At 51.7% G+C, this 19,187-nt stretch overlaps 10 protein-coding genes across 10 annotated transcripts; 4 read left to right on the top strand and 6 right to left on the bottom strand.

Moving 5' to 3' along the window:
- Nucleotides 1–1,263: 1,263 nt before the first annotated feature.
- On the bottom strand, nt 1,264–2,436 carry Aspvir_007466 (pfkB family carbohydrate kinase superfamily; the record flags this gene model as incomplete). Its single annotated transcript, XM_043270648.1, has 3 exons — nt 1,264–2,003; nt 2,060–2,254; nt 2,325–2,436. The coding sequence occupies 3 exons, from the start codon at nt 2,434–2,436 to the stop codon at nt 1,264–1,266; spliced, it is 1,047 nt and encodes a 348-aa protein (XP_043126583.1).
- Nucleotides 2,437–3,067: 631 nt separating this feature from the next.
- On the top strand, nt 3,068–4,162 carry Aspvir_007465 (uncharacterized protein; the record flags this gene model as incomplete). The annotated part of the gene is made up of 1 exon (XM_043270647.1): nt 3,068–4,162. The coding sequence occupies one exon, from the start codon at nt 3,068–3,070 to the stop codon at nt 4,160–4,162; it is 1,095 nt and encodes a 364-aa protein (XP_043126582.1).
- A 1,080-nt stretch (nt 4,163–5,242) lies between these two features.
- Nucleotides 5,243–5,996, top strand: Aspvir_007464 (uncharacterized protein; the record flags this gene model as incomplete). Its single annotated transcript, XM_043270646.1, has 2 exons — nt 5,243–5,514; nt 5,570–5,996. The coding sequence occupies 2 exons, from the start codon at nt 5,243–5,245 to the stop codon at nt 5,994–5,996; spliced, it is 699 nt and encodes a 232-aa protein (XP_043126581.1).
- Nucleotides 5,997–7,160: 1,164 nt separating this feature from the next.
- On the bottom strand, nt 7,161–8,137 carry Aspvir_007463 (uncharacterized protein; the record flags this gene model as incomplete). Its single annotated transcript, XM_043270645.1, has 2 exons — nt 7,161–7,947; nt 7,998–8,137. The coding sequence occupies 2 exons, from the start codon at nt 8,135–8,137 to the stop codon at nt 7,161–7,163; spliced, it is 927 nt and encodes a 308-aa protein (XP_043126580.1).
- Nucleotides 8,138–9,555: 1,418 nt separating this feature from the next.
- Nucleotides 9,556–10,310, bottom strand: Aspvir_007462 (palmitoyltransferase YKT6; the record flags this gene model as incomplete). The annotated part of the gene is made up of 4 exons (XM_043270644.1): nt 9,556–9,675; nt 9,734–10,014; nt 10,062–10,227; nt 10,290–10,310. The coding sequence occupies 4 exons, from the start codon at nt 10,308–10,310 to the stop codon at nt 9,556–9,558; spliced, it is 588 nt and encodes a 195-aa protein (XP_043126579.1).
- A 2,092-nt stretch (nt 10,311–12,402) lies between these two features.
- Aspvir_007461 (hydrophobin family protein) lies at nt 12,403–12,960 on the top strand (the record flags this gene model as incomplete). Its single annotated transcript, XM_043270643.1, has 3 exons — nt 12,403–12,709; nt 12,760–12,848; nt 12,904–12,960. 3 exons carry the CDS (start codon nt 12,403–12,405, stop codon nt 12,958–12,960), a joined length of 453 nt encoding a protein of 150 aa, XP_043126578.1.
- A 92-nt stretch (nt 12,961–13,052) lies between these two features.
- Aspvir_007460 (GNAT family N-acetyltransferase) lies at nt 13,053–13,895 on the bottom strand (the record flags this gene model as incomplete). The annotated part of the gene is made up of 3 exons (XM_043270642.1): nt 13,053–13,097; nt 13,152–13,679; nt 13,779–13,895. The coding sequence occupies 3 exons, from the start codon at nt 13,893–13,895 to the stop codon at nt 13,053–13,055; spliced, it is 690 nt and encodes a 229-aa protein (XP_043126577.1).
- Nucleotides 13,896–14,490: 595 nt separating this feature from the next.
- Nucleotides 14,491–15,192, bottom strand: Aspvir_007459 (GNAT family N-acetyltransferase; the record flags this gene model as incomplete). Its single annotated transcript, XM_043270641.1, has 2 exons — nt 14,491–14,747; nt 14,793–15,192. The coding sequence occupies 2 exons, from the start codon at nt 15,190–15,192 to the stop codon at nt 14,491–14,493; spliced, it is 657 nt and encodes a 218-aa protein (XP_043126576.1).
- A 318-nt stretch (nt 15,193–15,510) lies between these two features.
- Nucleotides 15,511–17,168, bottom strand: zrfC (putative ZIP Zinc transporter; the record flags this gene model as incomplete). Its single annotated transcript, XM_043270640.1, has 4 exons — nt 15,511–16,290; nt 16,346–16,589; nt 16,639–16,782; nt 16,828–17,168. 4 exons carry the CDS (start codon nt 17,166–17,168, stop codon nt 15,511–15,513), a joined length of 1,509 nt encoding a protein of 502 aa, XP_043126575.1.
- An 802-nt stretch (nt 17,169–17,970) lies between these two features.
- aspf2 (major allergen Asp F2) lies at nt 17,971–18,980 on the top strand (the record flags this gene model as incomplete). Its single annotated transcript, XM_043270639.1, has 3 exons — nt 17,971–18,358; nt 18,426–18,889; nt 18,939–18,980. The coding sequence occupies 3 exons, from the start codon at nt 17,971–17,973 to the stop codon at nt 18,978–18,980; spliced, it is 894 nt and encodes a 297-aa protein (XP_043126574.1).
- Nucleotides 18,981–19,187: the final 207 nt, after the last annotated feature.

The raw sequence follows: 19,187 nt of genomic DNA, 5'->3' as shown, positions 1-19,187 counted from the left end.
CTGCTTCGAGGATAAGGGGGATTGATGCTGCTCCTGATTCGCAATCCCACAGCAAAGAGGCTCTGGTTCTAGGCCTATTCCTCTCGTGGCTATCGATCCATATCCGCATCATGTTGTTGCTGGAGCGCAACTGCTATGGAAGGGGGTCAAGTGGGACTACAGGCTGGAGCAATCATGTGGATACATGCGAAAAGCTTCGAACTCTTCTTCTACAGACGCTAGAACCGCTTCTGCAGACATCCATGTCCGTTCAGATGGCACCAGAGGAGACAGAGATTCACTCATACTTTAGCTGTGAATGCATTCTATTTTGGTCAACCATCAATCCCGTTAGGAAGACTTATTCATAGAAGAGTTGAATGGTCATTCGCTTCCAGTTCTTGGATTCAGGTCATATTCAGGTATGTGGGCAGTGACATAAGAGTATATTCACTAAAGATATTTCAGCTGCTTGTGCCCAGCGCCCTTTGCAAATTCCCTCTCCTCCCATCATCTATCAGCCTCTTGAATGTACACAATTTTATCTTCATTCCTATAAGAACCTTGAGCAAATACCCGTCGAATGGCTAGCGGACTTTGACATACCCCGGAGATTGAATCGAAGATCTCCTTCGTTGGCTCTATCATCTTCGTTGAGATCGGCCATAGAAACCCAAGGTGCTCCCAGCCCTCAGAAGAGATTCTGAAGGGTTCAATCCCAAGCCTCATCACTTTGAGATTGGGCAACTACAACTGATCGGTCCCAAGGATTGATTATGCCCATGTTGTGTTCAGGATCAACTACAATAGCGTAACAGAGACACTGCTGATCAGAATAATGCCGACACTTCTCCACGAATGCCATACTTGGTGCATGAGGTTCATGCAAGGGCGATAAGGTGTGCGGGATATATAGGCTAGCATGCTGTAGACTTGTTCTGCTCCTCCTGCTCATCCCTGCTATACACGGTTGTCCGGTTGCGGCTCAGTTGACAATATATGAGCCGCACAAAGTTGAAAGACCTTCCCCAGCGAATGGCAGGCTCCTATAGACAAAGGTCAGTATACGTCAACCAAGTTCTCTTCGACCTATTCTTTGCCCTAGAACAACACAAAGCAACAGTTACTGTTTGATACATTCTACTATGGTCTACGCTCAATCTTTTGGGAAATGTCAATCACAGACGAGTTGAATAGTCACTCTTAGGTCCAGTGCAGTATTTGTACTCGGGAAAAAAGAAAGAAAAAAAGAAAGGGAGAACAGAAAGAAAATCTGCCAGAGTCTCAAACCAAGGCAGCAAGGCCAACAGACTCCCTATACTCACGCAACCTCCCAAGGACAGCCGCACCATTCCACAACTCGCCGTCTTCGCCGTCGCTCTTCTCCGGCATCCCTACCTGCTCCAACGCAAATGACCCTCCCACGGCCCCGTAGCAAGCCGCCTCAACCACATTTCCCGTATGGAGGTAGCCAACGGCATACGCCCCGAGAAATGCATTACCGGCACCGGTGGGATCGACGACCTTGGATTGCTGCGTCCACCCTGGTCCGGACGTATAGAACGGGGGCAGCCACGTGGGAGGGATATCGCGAGCGACAACGACGCTACCGTTCTCGCCTGCCCGGACGACCACGGTGCCTTTCCCGTCTGGGCCGATGCCGCTCTCCAGAATTCTTCGCGCCAAGGACTCAATCGTGGCCTTGTCCTGAGCGGTTGCTGGTGATTCGCCAAAGAGCGCGGCGAGCTCTAGGTGGTTTGGCGAGAGGACGTCGACGACGCGTGCAGCGTCCAGACATGGCTGGAGGTTCTCGGGTTTGCAGGAGTAAGGGGCAGGTTCCCAGATTATGAAAGGGCGGTCTAGTGCGCCTGCTTCTCTTCTGAGAGCGAGGAGGCTCGAGACACGGGTTTTGATGTCATGGGGGGTCTCGAGGTAGTGGTATGCTTTTGAGGTTAGGAGGGGTGTGTTCTTTATGTTGCTGTCGTGGACTGGGAGGAGGGGTGTTGTGTACGTGAAGTGTTTCGCTGGGCCCATTAGTCCTTACTCTTGTTCATGACGAATGAATCGGGAGGTTCCGCACGTCCAAACGTAGTATCCTCATACTCCAGTAAACCTCTGGTCGATGGCTTGTCTGATTCTCTTTCTACAATCAACGTTGCATCCCAGCTTTTTAACCGGTCCTCCATGAGCTTTGGAAAGTCATTCCCAGTATGGATCATCCAGCCCAAGGTATGGCTCAGCGGATGGCGGAGGAATAATCGAGCACCGAGCGTGGCTGCACCACGGATCAGCCCATCGACATGTTGTACAGCGCGATCAGCTGAGAATGCCAGAATAGAACCAACCATAGGCACCAGAACCGCCCAGAACATCGAGTAAAGGCTCCTGGTTGGGGAAGCGGATCTCGTCGAGGACCACCAAGCCGAGGCTTGTGAAGGAGATGCTGGGTGTGTTCATGATTGGAGATCGCGATCAATCACATATCAAGAGGTGCTTTAGTGTTAACACTAGTATCTAGCCTGCCCTTATCAACAATTGACGTTCTACGATTATTTGACAGAATTATATTCACCTTCATGGAGACTGCGCGTCGCTGGCTTGCTGATCACATGACTGCAATGACAAATATTTGGCGTAACTCAGTCACCTGACCTCTCATCTACCAAAAGTCCAAAACCCTAACTCCTTACAGAACCAGCTCTCCATGAAGTTATAAGTGACTTATAGCTGTAGTTCCTAGGATATTTATGGATACACTGTAGGATAGGTTAAGTTGTCAAATCTTATAAAGCATCATTGGCCTACCATTACTTAAATTACTATCACAGCTGCTGGCCACCGTACGTTTTGATGATTAGTGCCCCCAGGGCCCCAGCCTTGGAACGCACTATCTAGTGAAAAGCATATTATTAACATACTGGGATATATACCAGGTATGTTAGCCATTTTCCTGGGCCATGCAAACTTTACCTCATCTATGCCATTACGCAATTCTGGATCATCAATGCCAGATTCAAAATGTCTCACCTAACTCTTCGCTGCGTCGTTTCTCGAAGCAAACGGACACGGAAGGAGGACTGTCTGCAACATGGAATACAAGCGCATTACGAGCTTCATAACAAGAGTTCGCTCTCTCGAGTCCACCGAAGAACAGCCCGAGCCACTCATCCAAGTCAGAAAGTATCCGGTATTCAAGGACAAATACTGGGAGCCATGCCTCATGTTGTATCGAGCTCGCATCCCCTACAAGGTCTGGAGTTATCGCGACGTCCTTCTTGCGTATGGCGCTGCTCACAATGAGGGATTCCGAGAACTGCATCTCCTCGTCAACGACGTAGAAAAGGCTGCTCAGACTCTACAGGAAGGTGGATACCTTCGCACAGGCCTGAGCCACCTCCAGGGTGACCTGGGGATACCTGAAAGCGAGATTTCCAAGGCGTGTCGGCTGGTTAGTCCGACCGCGCTTGATGAAGGGATCGCTCAGATCCGAAGACGGACGTCCCGCGATCCGGCGGAGATCCTTGCGGACATCCGCAGAGGGCACGAATGGCTTTATGTCCGGGGGGTGGCATTGCTCGCGGCAGAGAGCTGGGCCTACGAGCCGATTGGACCAGAGGACGAGGAGCCCATCCCCGAGCTACACGAGTACTTCAACTCTCATGTTTCCCTGTGGCTTGCCGGCAGTTCCAAGAAGCGTGTGCAGGACATGTATGTCCAAGATGTTATCGCGATCATCATCACTGAGCTTGATGAGGCCTGGACTGTGGGATTTGAGAAGGGTGTTAGGGTGATTTACCGGCCTATACTCTTTGATCTAATGCGGCAGAACCACGAGAAACTGGTCGGTCGTCTCCGAGCGTGGGAGCTGGGGACGCGGTTGTTGTCCTATGAGGCGTATCGTGATTATCATCGGAGTCGAATCGAGAGGGATATGAATGTACAAGATCTACCGTGTCCGTTTTGGTCGCATGGCGCTGTCCGCGAGCGGCCCAGATTGATGATCGAACGGAAAGTCGAGAGAAGCGGAGGCTGCCCCGACGCGGTAATAGGGTACAGGGCCATCCTTCCGAGCTTTACTTGGCTTGTCAAGATTCCAGCTGGGAAAGGATGGATCCAGATCTCGATGAATGTTTTCCAAGTGATTAAGAACAGACCCAGCAAGCGAGCCTTGGTAAGGGACTGATGCTGGCTGTGGAAACTTAGCAAAGAGTATTCAAAGAGCTCCAGGCATACTGTGTGTTAACTAATTGCGTATCACATGTGTCATTGAATCCACAATTGAAGAAAGTCTCATAGTGTCAGACGATACATTCGGCCAGAAGTAACAGGAAGAACTCATAAAGTTTCATTTGCCTTATTCCACGAGTAACACACCATGAGGAAAATTGGCAGTTCTAACGCCTTGTAAAGTGAATGCAGTCTTATACCCAGGATTCTAGGATACTAGTATGATATAATTCACTGCATGCACTGCAACTCTATCATAGAGCACAAGACAGACAAATCAACAATTACATGCATCATTGCAGAGTATGACAGTCAACTTGAAGCACCCACTATTGATGCTGCAGGCCTTAATTGCACATCTAAGGCAGCTGCACCACAAATATACAGGAGGCGAGTGGGTAGTTGGATTGGATGCTCATGATGCTTGGATGTCGTCTGATAGCTCGAAATGCGTGAATTCGAAGCTCTCCATAAAGGATGGACTTTCAAGAATTATCAAGGACATATATATTAAAGAAGAACCCTGGGAACTGTTGAGCTAGCTTCTAAGAGCAGCCTTGTCATTATTAACGGCTGATGACAGATTAAACAGTCTATTAAGATTCATCTTTGAATAATGAGCTGATATCTATATCCTTTTTCAACCAAGGTCATGATTTGACCTCATGGGAGAATCTAAGGGGGTCAGAAAACAGATCAGTTTTGTTTTAGCACCTTTAGAAGCAGGTGGCTGCCATAGTTATACGGGAGAACTTGATCATTTATGATATTATCAGAGATGACAAAGACTACTATCCAGTGAATCTTCCTGCCAGTATGAATTATTGGCTAAAATTAACTTACATTCAATTTACAAGTGAATGAAGCATGTAGATTGAACCATGGAGCTACTGTAAGATTCACTTGTGTCAAAGTATAGCTCCCTCTAAGAACACCGAGCTTGAAGGATCTACCTGTTTATAAATTGCTGCACACCTTAGGCAGTCTGACTTAACGAGACGGATATTGAGTATCATTCTGCCAATAAGCCCTCACGATGGCAGGGGAAAAGGCTGGCTCAAAGACCGGAAAAGCTCTCCAGAAGGTGAAGAGTGCACTGAACCTAAAGAAGCGATTTTCGAAGATAAACCTGCGCAACGAAGGCCAGAGCCAGAAGACCCCTACTCAGGGACGCAACGAACGATCTCGCCAATGCAAGTGCCTGGGAGCCAGGCCCGGTGATCCTCCAAATATCGGGTTGCAGAACATGACTAGCGAGGAGCTCAGGGAGGTCTTGAAACGAAGCCCGCTCGGCGTTGCCTCAAGGGCGTGTTGACTATGGATTCATAGGAGGTGCTGCTTTAATCACATATGGTCAACTCAGAATGACAAAGGACGTTGACATCTTGGTCCCTGATGGCCAGGTCCAGTACGCACGCCAACTGTTGAGACAAAATTCTGGTGGACGCTTTAACTGGGACCCTGCCTACAGCCACACCCATATGTGGTACGAATTGGATCATCGCTGCGTGAATATTGACGTGGTCAGTCCTCAACAGCTCGGCCTCCCTCAGGACTTCTTACAGACACCGAATGGTGCAAGAGTTACATATCATAGACGCCGCCTGGTGCATCCTCGCGGCATCATGCAGATGAAAAGGATCGCCCAGCAATCCCGAGCGTCGCCTACGGACGCCGAAGATATAGCGTGGCTGGAGGGGCGCATCGAGGGCTTGGAGAGAGAAATCGCCGAACAGAGACCGACGGATCCGGTGAGCTGGGATGCTGCCCGGCAAGGTCCTCCCCCATGAATCCTGAGAGTCTTTCCCAGAAGCATTGGTGCGGGGATTAGCCAGTGGACAGGACAATGTTTGTCCATGTCGGATTCAAGGTCCACAAGATGTGCTGGCTGGGACCAGGATTTGGCACTTTATGGTCTAGTCCGTCTGGAAGACTACATAACGACAATGACTTTGAGGAATACGGTGAAGATTAAGCATGACGGGAGGGCTTCAGCACCTGAGATTTCCCATCTCACCTAGACAGGAATAGCACTAATATGCCAAATGATGGGAGAGGAAGGAATTTGCGACGGGCTCTGGATGGAGGCAGCCGGAATATCTTCAGTGAATATACCCTTGTGCGCTGCTACAGAGCTCCTGGGCAGGAACAGAAATACTACAGTTCGTAAGGCTTGCAGGGCTTCTATCTTTAGTACCGATGGGTATTTCACCTCATTCTCCGAATGCTGTGTGCGCTCTCCCGATCTGTTGAGCAGTGAGTATTAGGCTCGGTCTGGAGAAATATCTAGTAAAAGGCTGTACAAGCTGTTTGAGATATCTGGTGTACAATCATTAAGGCAACCCGAACCGCTGCATCTCCGCTGATAGAAGCTGGAGTCCCTTATTGATCAGTTACTGCAAGGCTAATATCTTTATTACTAGTTTATTGCTCAGTTAACATATGAAACTCTATTAAGTCTAGCTAGCCTGAACGACAGGGTATATGAAAGTCAATGATCGTCGTACCAGACCCCGCTATCGACACGTCTATTGAATGCGGGGTCCCGCGATCTGCCTTGGAGGCATCGAGGGCATCACCAGAGCACATATATACACGGTATGTCGAGGAACCTGGGATATGCATCAAGCCTCAGTAAATGAATGTTCATTCGCCGATTCTCCTGGTTTGAGATGGATCCTTCTTCAAGCGGGTAATACACCCGGTGACGACATGCCGGTTCACTCGAGACTGTCATCTTGAAAATCAATCTCACAGAGCTCTGGACGAGATGAGATGCGTGATCACTTCCCTCACGGCATTCGGCCGGGCCGGTGATATGCGGTGGTGGAGCCCGCCCCGATACAAGTCCGCAGTCCGCTAGGGTTAGGGCTGCCTGCCCCATATGTCATGTGACGTGACCATGATATCTTTTATCAATGTTTATCTTGAAATAAACGAATGCATGGCATTATTCATGATTCAGCCGGTAGCCGGTCGAGCTGTCCGTGTAAAAAGGCTCTGCCTTCGGTGTTTGCGAAGCCTCCAATCCCAAATGCCGGAATAATCCGGCACATGCGCGTCAACGACGCCCCGATCCAGTCCCGACTGACGCGTGTGAAGCGCTCCTTGGCGGGTAAGTGCGTGGGACGGTTGTACAGGTCCAGCCCGAGTAGGTGGATCGGGGTGCTGATCAATTGAATCGACGCGGGGACGGCGAGCTGCGCGATGAGGATTTTCAGATTCTCGTTGGAGGCGACCGAGTCGGGAATCGAGGCAGACACTAAAGGCGGGAGATTGAAGGAGCCGAAGATGGTGAGTGCGTCGCGGATGAGAAAGGCCGAGTAGGTGGCCAGGGGAAAGGAGCGAGTGATGGTGCGGATTTTGGGCTGAGAGGTGGCCGTTGATGTTGCCCCGGACGGAGGGTTTGTAGCCTTGGTTGCAGATTCAGTGGTAGTGGTCGTCTTGTGGCCGAATAGTTGAGCAAACTTGACGTCTTTCCAAATGCCTACGGACGAGTTCACCACAAAGGTGGAGAAAAAGGTGGTCGTGCCTGCGATGGCATGGTCGACGGCGGGGTAGACCTTGTTAAGGATGGTTTCAGTGGCATTGGCCGTGGCGAATGTCGCGGTATATAGAGACCACACCAGCAGACTTGGCCGCGACGTGAGGAAGGTTGCAGGTTGTGTGATAGAAAGCCAGAGATGTCGGCGAAAGGCAGGTAGCAGAGGTTGATTGTAGGATGACTTTTCCACCACCAGCCTGGTTGCTGTTAGTATCAACCCGGGACAGGAGCCAGGCTGGAGACTAACCGGTCGAGAATCATAACAGCTGGAGTCACTAATGTCGCTGAACCTGCAGCAACTAGAACATCCGCCGCCAGGTATTCGGCGAGCCTATTGCGTTGGCCACCAAATGACCAGGAGTGGCGGACGGGAATGTCTTGGTCCATGGTGCTCAAACCACAGTCATCAGTCAGGCGGTTTCAAGTTCAAACGAGGTATAAATATGCAAAGATGGTAAACGCTTCTGGCTATGCAATGCTGCTGCGGTTGTTAGATGAGCAGTGGTAGACGCATATCGACGGACACGCGGCACTCACTGTGATCAACGCTAATGAGACGAGACAAATGAACGACGGTATCAAGCAAGAGTAGTAAGGATCAAGAACGAAGATGAACCACCGATATAAGAGACAAAACCCAACCATGCCAACTGTCACCGCACAATTCATACTACCGGATATGGACCATTTCGGCGGTTGCGGCCAATCAGACACTCACCGGGCCGGGAGGCCGGGTACAGTCGGTGATAGGAAAAGGGAGAAGCAATGCCGAGTCCATCGGGGGGCAAGGATGAAGGACTGTTATTGGAAAACCCATGCTGAAAAGTGGATCGGATTAGCAATAGTTTCACCTTTGAGTGTACCTTAAACCGCCAGGGACCAATCCAAATTGCGTGGTTCTAGAAGACTGGATGATCGGCATCCGGCTTTATCTCAGGCACGCAATCTATCCTGGCGATAATTGATTAAGGTGGGGTTGCCCTAACGACTGTACCCTGTGCCCTATTGCCCGTTTTGGTAATGTACCCCGCCACTTCATAGCAAGCAAGTCATGAATATTCATCTATTGTTCTCATTTCTAGTCTCAGCTGTGTTCAACCTGTGATTGCATAAGGACCAATTTACGCTGGCAGACGGACGAGGCTCAAGATCTGGCTACTTCTGGCACTGGGGATCGAGGAACTTCGCGTGGAATTACCAGATCGAGCTCTCCTAACTCAAATGGCGCAAACCTCCACAGGGACGTAACCGGGACCAGAATAACAACGATGACAGGCTACACCTACAAGCAAAAGGTGGCTTGCAGTCCTGCCGCTAAAAATAACTACGTGATAAGGACGGTACCAGAGAGCAGCACGTGATTTGATGCCTCAGGCCGTAAATCTTCGAGGCCGAGTTTAAACCGCGCAAGGCAAACTCGACGTAATATGATTCAGGGGCGAGACCACTGAAACGCTATTTCGGTGAATCCGAGCAGTGGGTCTCAAGACAAAAGATAACAGCATTCTTGATGGTCATTAATTAAACAAATGGTTTGAGCAGTAGCAGTCTGATCCAGCGCTTGAGTGAGTGGCAGCCTAACTTATCAAGAATCGCGAGATCTATCAGACCACGACGGTATGCATCCAACCTCTAGTCTCACCAACAGAGAAATGAGCAACATAGCAAATAGGCGAAAATTCAAGCCATGTCACCGGATCAAAACGCCAATATCTGCAACAACGGGACTGCCTGTATGGCCTTCCACCGTCGGACACCATCGTGTCCAATATTGACAACCTTCGCTTTCCGTTTGTGCACCCACCCTACATAATCACGCAGCACGAGTTCTGCTTCTTCGCGGACGTGTAGAACATCTTGCTCTGAGCGCTCAGCCCCTCGCTCTTGGAGACCAGGTCGTCGATTTTCTCTCCTCGTTCCAGAACCTAGCAGGTGTCAGCTCTCGTCTCGCCTCGCGAGGTTAGCTTCCAAACCACAACTTACACTCTCGATAGTCTTATGTAGTACGATCTTGGTCTCATCCAACTCCTTTTGAATCTTCATGATACTGTCAACCTCCTGAGGGTTCTGGTAGGTCGTAATGTATGTTCGCAGCTGAGGGAAGGGAACGGGGTTCCGCGAGGTCGCGGCGCCGGGGTTCTGGGACAGGAACTCATCGAGGATTTTGGAGAGGATCTGATGCGCGGCGAGGGAGGGGTACTCGTTATCACTGATGATGACACCAGCGATGCCTTGGGTTCGGGCGTAGACGTGGAATGTAAAGTCTGCCTTGATCAATACGAGCCAACCGGCGTTGATGGATCTGCCGTACCCTGCTCTTGAATATCCTGTCTCTGGCCCTGTTTTGTGCGTTCGGCAACGGTCTTGCTGAACATGGTCATGAACTCGCTGATGCTACCTCGAGTGAAACGGGAGTAGCTGCTGAGCTCGCGCTCAGCGCAGAGCTCCACAGCGGGTTGCTGGGCATTTTGTAAGATCTGGGAGAAATATCAAGTCAGTGGAGTCAGAGATTTGGGAGATAAGGGATGAGAGCACGTACTCCGATGTAAACAATCTTCATTTTGACGGACTGGGGTAGCTGTGATGACGGAATGGTGGTCCAGATCAGGTGCGGGGAAAAGATCGGGTCGGAAAAGGGGTGCTGTTCTGCCACCGCCTGCCTAAACTTCTTACAAACAAATGTCTTCGCTGATGTCCAAGCCTACAATCAATCAACACCTAGTATTACTCGAACTCTTACATGAAGAGTGATGTGAGAATCTAGATTAACTGCCAAATTCATTGATCTTTGAATGTGCAAGCAAGAAACCTTGCATATCAACAGGGAGTGTTATCCCGCACGACATGATACTCACCCAAGGCCTACTAACTAGGTAGCCTGGTACTATACTAACTAGGTATAAGCTAGACTGAACTGGACCCTCAGCAGTTGGACGACCTACCGATCGGTCCGCTGCTGCTGCTGCGAGAGGAAGAGCTCAGGGTAGTGCAAGCGCAAGTCGCACCCCGGGACCCCATATCGCTATCGAAAGGCAAGCGGATTTGCTCCCTGCCATCCGGCCAGAGAAGTTTGAAGGGTTTGCGACGCACTTCAAGGGTTTAAAGGACCTCAAACTATGGGAATTTTACGTACGGAACCGATTGAAAGTCTGTCATCTCGATTGCTTGATTAGAGAGGATATCCCAGAGCCTAGGCCCGACCATCCGCTTTACGAGAGGTGGAACAAAGTATCCAAGAGAGTCAGCTTATGGATCTTCAGTCAAATCGAAGAGAGCATTGCGCTTGACTTGATTTCAATGCCAGACGACAAAGCCTACGCCGATGACATGTTCCAAGCGGCCTCAAGCTTGTTAGCGGTACGGAAAATCTCTTCCGCGTACGACATCGCTACGGGTTATTTCCATAAAACGACAAGACTTTAGAACTACAGAGGGTTTGTCTCTGCGTTGAGGAACCGTACAACTCGCAAATGAACTGGGATGCACCATTTCGCCCTTCTGCGTCTGTGTCTTGCTGCTGCAAAAATTAAGTAGGGATATCCCAAGCTGGGTAGCATCCATTGAGGCATCCATGGATGTTAAATTCGGTGACGGTGGACCGAGAACGATTACCTGGGAATGCTTTCAGGACTATGCTATAACGCCCTAGATTCCGTTGCGGCTGCACACAGAACAAATCCGCGCCGGAAGCCCAAAAACCAAGGCAAACGACTCGTAAGTTACTAATCATATAATCAGCAAAGTTGACAGCAACGTAAATTTGCTTTCTTGACTAGATTAAGTGCGGCGGAGCTATCCAGGTCCTAGATAAGGAAATATAGGCCCAACAGTTCCTACTAACTGCTTGGATCGAATGCGACTCTAAGATCGCAGCAGGCATGAGATGGCCCATGTATGTTGACCTACACAGCATTCAGCTATCGGCCATTTTCCTCCAAAGATCCGTCTTAATGCTGCTGCGACCATGGTACAGGAACCTGTTTCAAGGAACGGACCGTCTGGAATGGAGCCTTTTACCAGGCCAAGGTACTGGCTTGAATACTACGAATTGACGAGCCTAGAAGTGCCTGGTGAACTCTATTCACCGGGAAAAATCAAGCATAAACAACTGACCGAGGAATGTCCGCTCGAAGCTAACATACCTTAAACAAGCAGTCTAAGTAGTGGATTGCTGAGCCGTTGTTGTTCGTGCGTTGAACATCATCCCTTGCTTGCATACAATCAATTGGATTGTCCACTCACGAACTGTTCCTGGATATGACAGCTGTTTATACTTTGATGTCAATGGCATCCCGGACCCATGACTCATGAGCCCTTGCTATAATTAAGTGACTGCTATTTACTCCGACCTTTTCTGGCATGTTTATCACAGAGAATGTGGATCTTGTCTAATTGAGGCTATTGAGGCTATGGACTTGACAGCTTGACAGGTACCTACATTCCAGGGCTACTCGACGAACCGCTGTCCCTTTGACGGGAATAATGCTCGACTGTTATTTTCAAGGATGTTGATATCCAAGACCTCAATCTGGAATGTAGAACTCGCCCTTGATAACCGCGTTTCTCTTTTAATACTTCACTTCCCAACATCTCAAACACTCTCTAGTCTCTTCACTCGCTTCCATTCCCTACCTCTCCCTCAATACGGCAAAATGAAGTTCACTACCGGCATCGCAGCCCTTCTTCTTGCCGTCTCCGCGGCAGCCATGGAAGCCATGGAAGCCGGTGGAAAGAAGGAGAAGGGTTGGGGCGGCCACTACCCTCCGATTCCCAGCGACATGACAGTGAAAGAGGCAGCAAAGAAGTGCGGTGACCAGGCCCAGCTATCCTGCTGCAACAGGGCCATCCGCGCCGCCGACGATACCGACATCGGGGGTACTTTGAAGAACGTTCTCGGCGGCGGATCTGGCAACACCGGCTTGGAGATTTTCGACCAGTGCTCCCATCTCGATATTCAGGGTAAGTTTTCTCCTCGTTTTGGTCAAGGACGGAGGTACTAAGTGAGACAGTTGCTATTATTGCGATCACTATCCAGGATATCCTGAATCGTGAATGCCAGGAGAATGTGGTCTGTTGCATGGAGAGCCCCGGCGATACAGTAAGTCAAGTCTTGGGCCATTTCAGTCCATGCGTAAGAGTCTAACTTGGTATAGAGCAACGATTTGCTTGGGCTCGAGATCCCCTGTATCGCACTGGGAAATCTGCTGTAGATGCGGATTTCGGACTGTATTTCTTTCATACAGATATTTATTCTCAGTCACGTATTACATTCAATATGACTATTAATATTTAACCTGGCAAGTCACGCCTTGATCTGGACCTTCGGATCCCGCACCATGCAATACAACTACACTCGTCAGCCTCATATCTAAGAAGAGTAAAAGAAACAAGGGAAAAATACCTTGCAAGCCTTCCACCCATCCACACACTCAATCTCCTTGACCACCCTAAACCCCAACTTCTCATAGATCCCCAGATTCGGCTCCCCCTTGGAGCTCTCCAGGTAACACGGCACGCCCTCCGCATCCGCCCGCCCCGTCACAGCCTCCACCAGCCTCCTTCCAACCCCCATCCCCCTCATCTCCGCGCTCACCGCAATCACATTACAGAAGTAGTATCCCGCCGGGTGCGTCCAGAGCTCCGCGTGCGTGCGCGCCTGCAGCGCCTTCCAGATCCAGTAGCGGCGGACATTCAGCCCGCCGCGGCCGCAGAAGCGGATGTTGTTGAGGAGCTGCCGGAAGGACAGGATCCAGTCTTGCGTCCAGGTGGTCCAGGTTTCCTTCTGCTGTGGGGGAAACCACCAGCAGACGCCGACGACGGGGGAGGACGGGGGCGGGTGCTTGTCTGTTGGGGTGGGGCGGTATTTGGCGATGTAGATGGGGGCGCTGCAGTTGAGGCCGTGGAGGAAGTGGGCTGTTAGGGAGGCGGGCTGTTAGGGAGGCGGCGTTGCGGTGGATGTTGAACTTCGTCAGCCTCTGTTAGTGTCTGCAGCTTGCTTAATGATATGGGTTCTGGGTGAATGTCATACTTTGGATGGGTCGTCAAAGACCCAGCGGAAGTAGGGGTCGTCGGCGAACGCCTTTTGGATGCAGACTACGGCGTCGGGGATATCGGCTTTTGTGAGTGGGAGTATATCGATTGCCATGTTTTGCTCTGTTATTCAATTTCTACTGGCTCTGCGGATGGGCTGCGATAGGGATATAGTGTATGCGTGGGAGTGTCGGCGGAGGGGATAGAGAGAGATCGCCATCTAAGGTTGGTATATTCAAATATCTGAATATCAGACTGGATTTGCGCAATACGATGATGGTAACTTTGGTAACTCTTTGTTGAAACTGATATTGGACTCGTGTTATGCTACTGACTGAGATGTGATGCTTTATAGGCTTCAGACAAGGTCATGGGGTATCCGTACAGGGCAGTTCCATGCGGTACTTTTAGATGATCCTGTGCAGCGTGTACCAAGTACAGGTGTTACATTATTGGAGCGAGCTTGCAGCCCACCTGCAAAGCCAAGTCGGACAGCGTCGTCCATTGTCGTGCGTAGATGAAGATCAGACGAATCATGGTGAAGCCGCCAACTGGCGATCCCGAGCCCCCGCGGTGGAGGGCCAAGCCTCTAGGCGGAATCAGGCAGGTTCTTGCGGTGGTGCAGTATCATTGGTGATGGTGTAAGTGTAACTTGTGGATAGAATGAGGCTGTCAGCTGAGTGGCCTTGCCCTTGAATGTACAGATGCTATCAGTTTGGGTAATTGCCCGGCTCCCGAATCATTACCACATATGTGGCATCTCCCTCTCCCCCATACAACGAGTAATCCATCACAAGATCCTCCACATCCCGCCATCCACACTTGCTATACAGCGGATACCCCTCCGGCGTGGCCTCCAGATAAATCCGGACATTCCTCTCGTCCGCTATCCGCATTCCCCAGTCAAGCAGGGCCTTTCCCACCCCTTTCCCCTGATGCTGCGGATGCGCCACCAGAAGTTCCAGAACTAATACCCGTCAGCCTGATTCACTTCCAGGGCATCTAAACTCACCAATATCATCCTCCTTGACGTATTTTTTCCTCGTCTCCTCCAACGCTTTCAGGGCTGCGTCGTAGACCGCTACATTCATCCCTGCGGGCCGCAGCTGCGCATTCTGCGCCGCCGTGGCCCTTGCTTCGTCCGAGAGAGCCACCCTCCGTCCTTTGATGTCGGGGATAACCCACCGTGCGCATCCCAGGATCTGATTCGAGACTGGGTCTGTGGCTACTAGTACATGCACCTTGGGGTCTGAGAGTTTGTCGTAGGTGCGGGAGAGTTTCACGGGCAGGGCGGCTAGCGGGGCCATATTAGGGAACATGTTGCGGTAGAAGGGGGCATGTTGGAAACAGACGATGTTCATCTCTGCGATTGCGGGCGCGTCGGCTTCCGTGGCGTAGCGTATGTCGGTCATTATTACAGTTGTCTACTCCGTATGTGGTAGATGTATGTCAAGGAAGAATTGACAGGCGGGATTAAGCAACAGGATAAGGATTGGGCGGGACTAAATAGTGTGCGTGGATAGTTGGTGTTTTGTCCATAAACGGAGTCCGACTGAGATGCCGAGGCTGGCTCAGACTCATTCTGACTCATGGAGTCATGCATGGTGATCTATCAGATTAGATTCAAGATTAGATGATGGAAAGATATATGGCATACTTTTATTGTCCGTCAATCATTATCATAGCAGCCCTCTATCCCCATTTCTTGAATAGCTTCATCTAAGCGAGAGCTACGCCCACTTCCCCAACACCCCCATCAACACCATCCCCGCAATCAGCGAGATCCCTCCGACAGCCACACTGCTCATTCTCGCATTCATCATCTCGCCTCCCTCCATCACCCAGTCCCGAGCCCACATATCGACCAGCCCAACCCACACCAGAACCCCCGCCGACAGCGCATCCAGCGTCCCCAGCGCCACAAGCGTGCTCTTGTCGTTCCCATTAAACGAATGCAGTACCCCCAGCCCGATCGCCATGCCCACCGGCGTGATCACCGCAAATGCCGCTGCCATCACCCCCTTAGCCCCCATCAGCCGGCCCGGCAGCAGCGCGATCCGCGCCCCGAGTGCCAGTCCCTCGAAGAACTGATGGAATACAATCACCACCAGCAGCGTCTTGTAGAACGAGTCGCCCGCCACCACGAGGGTCAGCCCGATCAGGACGCTGTGGAAGATCACCCCGGCTTCCATGACGAGCACGGAGAGCTGGGTGTTGGGGTTTGTGGGGTCAAGGGGAGGCCCGTGGTGGTGGCCCAGGGCGGCGAGGGTCGGTTGCTGCGGTTGGGGGGAGGGTGGTTCTTTGCCTGTGGGTGAGGGGGATGATTCGCAGGTCTGCTCGGGACAGGGTGACGCGGACCGCTTCCCACGGGCGAGGATGATGCGGTGGCCGATGTACTCGAAGAGAAAGGAGAGGAAGATGCCGGCCATGACCACGGCGGAGGTGGTCGCTTCGTATTCGAGTTCGCCGAGGCACTCGTTCGTGAACATGAGGTTGGCGTGCGTGTAGAGCTGTTCGGTTAGTTGGTTTCGGTCATCTGGGGCGGACGGTGGAACGGGGACGTACATGCACGAACGCAGTGGAGAGGATGACGCCCGTTCCGAACTGCTTGATCACCGTTGAGACGACTCCGTTTACCTTGGCAGAGGGCAATTTGACCAGGAGCATGGGCAGTAACACGCCGATGGAGCTGGTGACGAGCACAACGAACAGGGTCCCGATGCGCAAGGGCACGTCGTAGTCGCGGCTTCGGACTCCACAGGATTTATGGCTGCTTCCGCTTTCGGACTCTCCCGCGCCCACGCAGTGTCTAGATTGGTTAGTATTAGCACTGGGGATACAAGCAGAGGAGGACGTACTCAACACCGGCGTGAAAGTGACAATTCATGCCTTCCTTCGACCCCGAGTGCGATCCCTCGCTCGAGCTAGATGAAGATGAACCTTCCGTTGAATCACCGTCTTCGACGATCTGGACGTCGTTTCCCTCCAGATCCATGCAGAACCTTCCGCTGTCAGCTACAGTCGATCAGAATACAACAGACACTTACGTTTCTCCACCATGAGAATGGCATCCCGTGTACTGGGCCGGCAGTTCCCCCGTCGGTGTCGAGGCCAGCACCACTTGCACCTCGTGGCCATCCCCGTCGATACAGAATAGCTCGCTGCCATGGCTGTGGCATCCCGTCACGGCGGAGGCGTGAGCGGAGGTGGTCGTGCTGGCGGCGGTGGTTGCAGGAACCGTCTTGGAAGTTGGAGTCGGCGTAGGAAATGGGGTTTCCTTTCCATCTGGGCCGAAGCAGTACTCGGTGCTGCCGTGGGTGTGGCAGCCCGTATAAGTCTGCGCGTGGACAAGGCCGAGAAGAGACAGCAGGAGGAGAGCTTTGGCCATGACTGATTGGATTTGGATCTGGTCAATCGGGTAGCTACATGTTAGGTGGTATTTATATCAATCTAGGCAGCAATCCTAGGGCTATCAGAATCGCTCGATGGATCATTCGATGAGGATAGGCCTCTGGCAACGAAGAGTTTTCCATCAGCCTTGAGCACACCACACTAACTCCCAAGGTATCTGCGGCCAAGGACAGAATCTGACTGCCAAGGTGGAAAACTCCGCATCCTCGACGAAATGCAGCATATTCTCTGGCAAAATAGATCGAGACTCGTGCTTGTTGCTCTCAGGGTCCTCGATCCAAGCCTCTTGGCTCCTCCGCCGGAATTCTTGGCGCGGGCTGGCTTCCTGCATCGATATCAGGTATTGACCTCATGTTGCATCGTGAGGGATTTGGGTTGGTACTTACCTTCAGTATGATATGCTTCAAGTTTGTAGAGCATGGACGAGCTATTTCAAGGCTGCATAGGCAGGTCACCGTATGCAACTCAAATCATGTACGAACAGATCATATTCATGGCTGACAGAAGCTCAATATCATAGCTTATTGGGACAGACCGAGTCGAGAAACAGCTTTGTCACTACCAAGGTAACCTTGGCGTCTGTGGAACCAACTAGAATACGAGAAGAGACCATGCGTCTCGATGGCTTGACCTTCGTCGTGGTGGGCCGATGGCCGATTCCAACAATGAGACAATGAGTACCTCGATACTGCGAGGATTCCATCCTCAAGGTATATAAGGATGCCCTACCTCTGGCCAGAAAGCAAACCCACACACCATCCATCTTTAATACACTCAAAATGGCTGCTCTCCTCCGCCTTGCCGTTCTCCTCCCCCTCGTCGCCGCCCTCCCTACATCCCCCTCTCCCATCGCGGCGCGAGCAAACCCCCACGAACCAGTCTTTTTCTCCTGGGACGCTGGCGCGGTTACCTCCTACCCCATCCACTCCAGCTGCAATGCCACTCAGCGCAGGCAGATCGAGGCCGGCCTGGACGAGGCGATCGAGCTCGCCCGCCACGCAAAGGCCCATATCCTCCGCTGGAGCAACGAGAGCGAGATCTACCGGAAGTACTTTGGCAACCGGCCCACCATGGAGGCCATCGGCGCCTACGATGTCATCGTGAACGGCGACAAGGCCAACGTCCTCTTCCGGTGTGATAATCCCGACGGCAACTGTGATCTGGAAGGTAGGCCCTTCCCGCCCCCGCAACTAACAGCCTCTCCCTTGACATGCAGCAACAGCTAATTAAACAGGCTGGGGCGGCCACTGGCGCGGAGAAAACGCCACCCACGAAACCGTCATCTGCGACCGGAGCTACACCACCCGCCGCTCGCTGCTCACCATGTGCGGTCAAGGCTACACCGTCGCCGGCTCCGAGACCAACACCTTCTGGGCCGCGGATCTGATGCACCGCCTGTACCATGTGCCTGATGTCGGACAGGGCCGGATCGAGCACTTTGCCGACGGCTACGACGAGGTGATTGCCCTGGCCAAGGGGAATGGGACGGAGTCCACGCATGACTCGGAAGCGTTGCAGTATTTTGCGCTCGAGGCGTATGCGTTTGATATTGCGGTGCCTCGTGTCGGATGTGCTGGTGAGAGTCACAGCCATGACCATGGGCATGACACCGGGTCTGCGTCTGCTACGTCTAGCTCTGGCTCTGTGGCCACGGCTACCCCGACGGAAACTCCCAGTGCGACCGCTGATGTGCCGCCGGTAAGTACAGTGCTAATCTGGCAAGAGGATGGCTGACTGACCTTGGTAGAACTGCCATACCCATGAAGGTGGACAGCTTCATTGCACTTAGGCGAGGACACCATGCTTGATGACCGTATGCTTGACGCCGTATGCTTGATGATCGTATACGCCTGGTTAGGATCTTGAGTAACTGGGGATTAATGTCTATTGTTTGAAAAAAACGTCGTAGACACATTTGCTTTGGCTTGACATACCAGACCCAATATAGACGTTCTTTATAATCCGTCGAGAGTTAGACTATTATCATCTAAGCAGA

Source organism: Aspergillus viridinutans (genome assembly GCF_018404265.1).
Source record: "Aspergillus viridinutans IFM 47045 DNA, scaffold_5, whole genome shotgun sequence".
Lineage (NCBI taxonomy): Eukaryota > Fungi > Ascomycota > Eurotiomycetes > Eurotiales > Aspergillaceae > Aspergillus > Aspergillus viridinutans.
The sequence above is the reverse complement of the archived record's forward strand: the minus strand, read 5'-3'. Positions and strand labels throughout refer to the sequence as shown.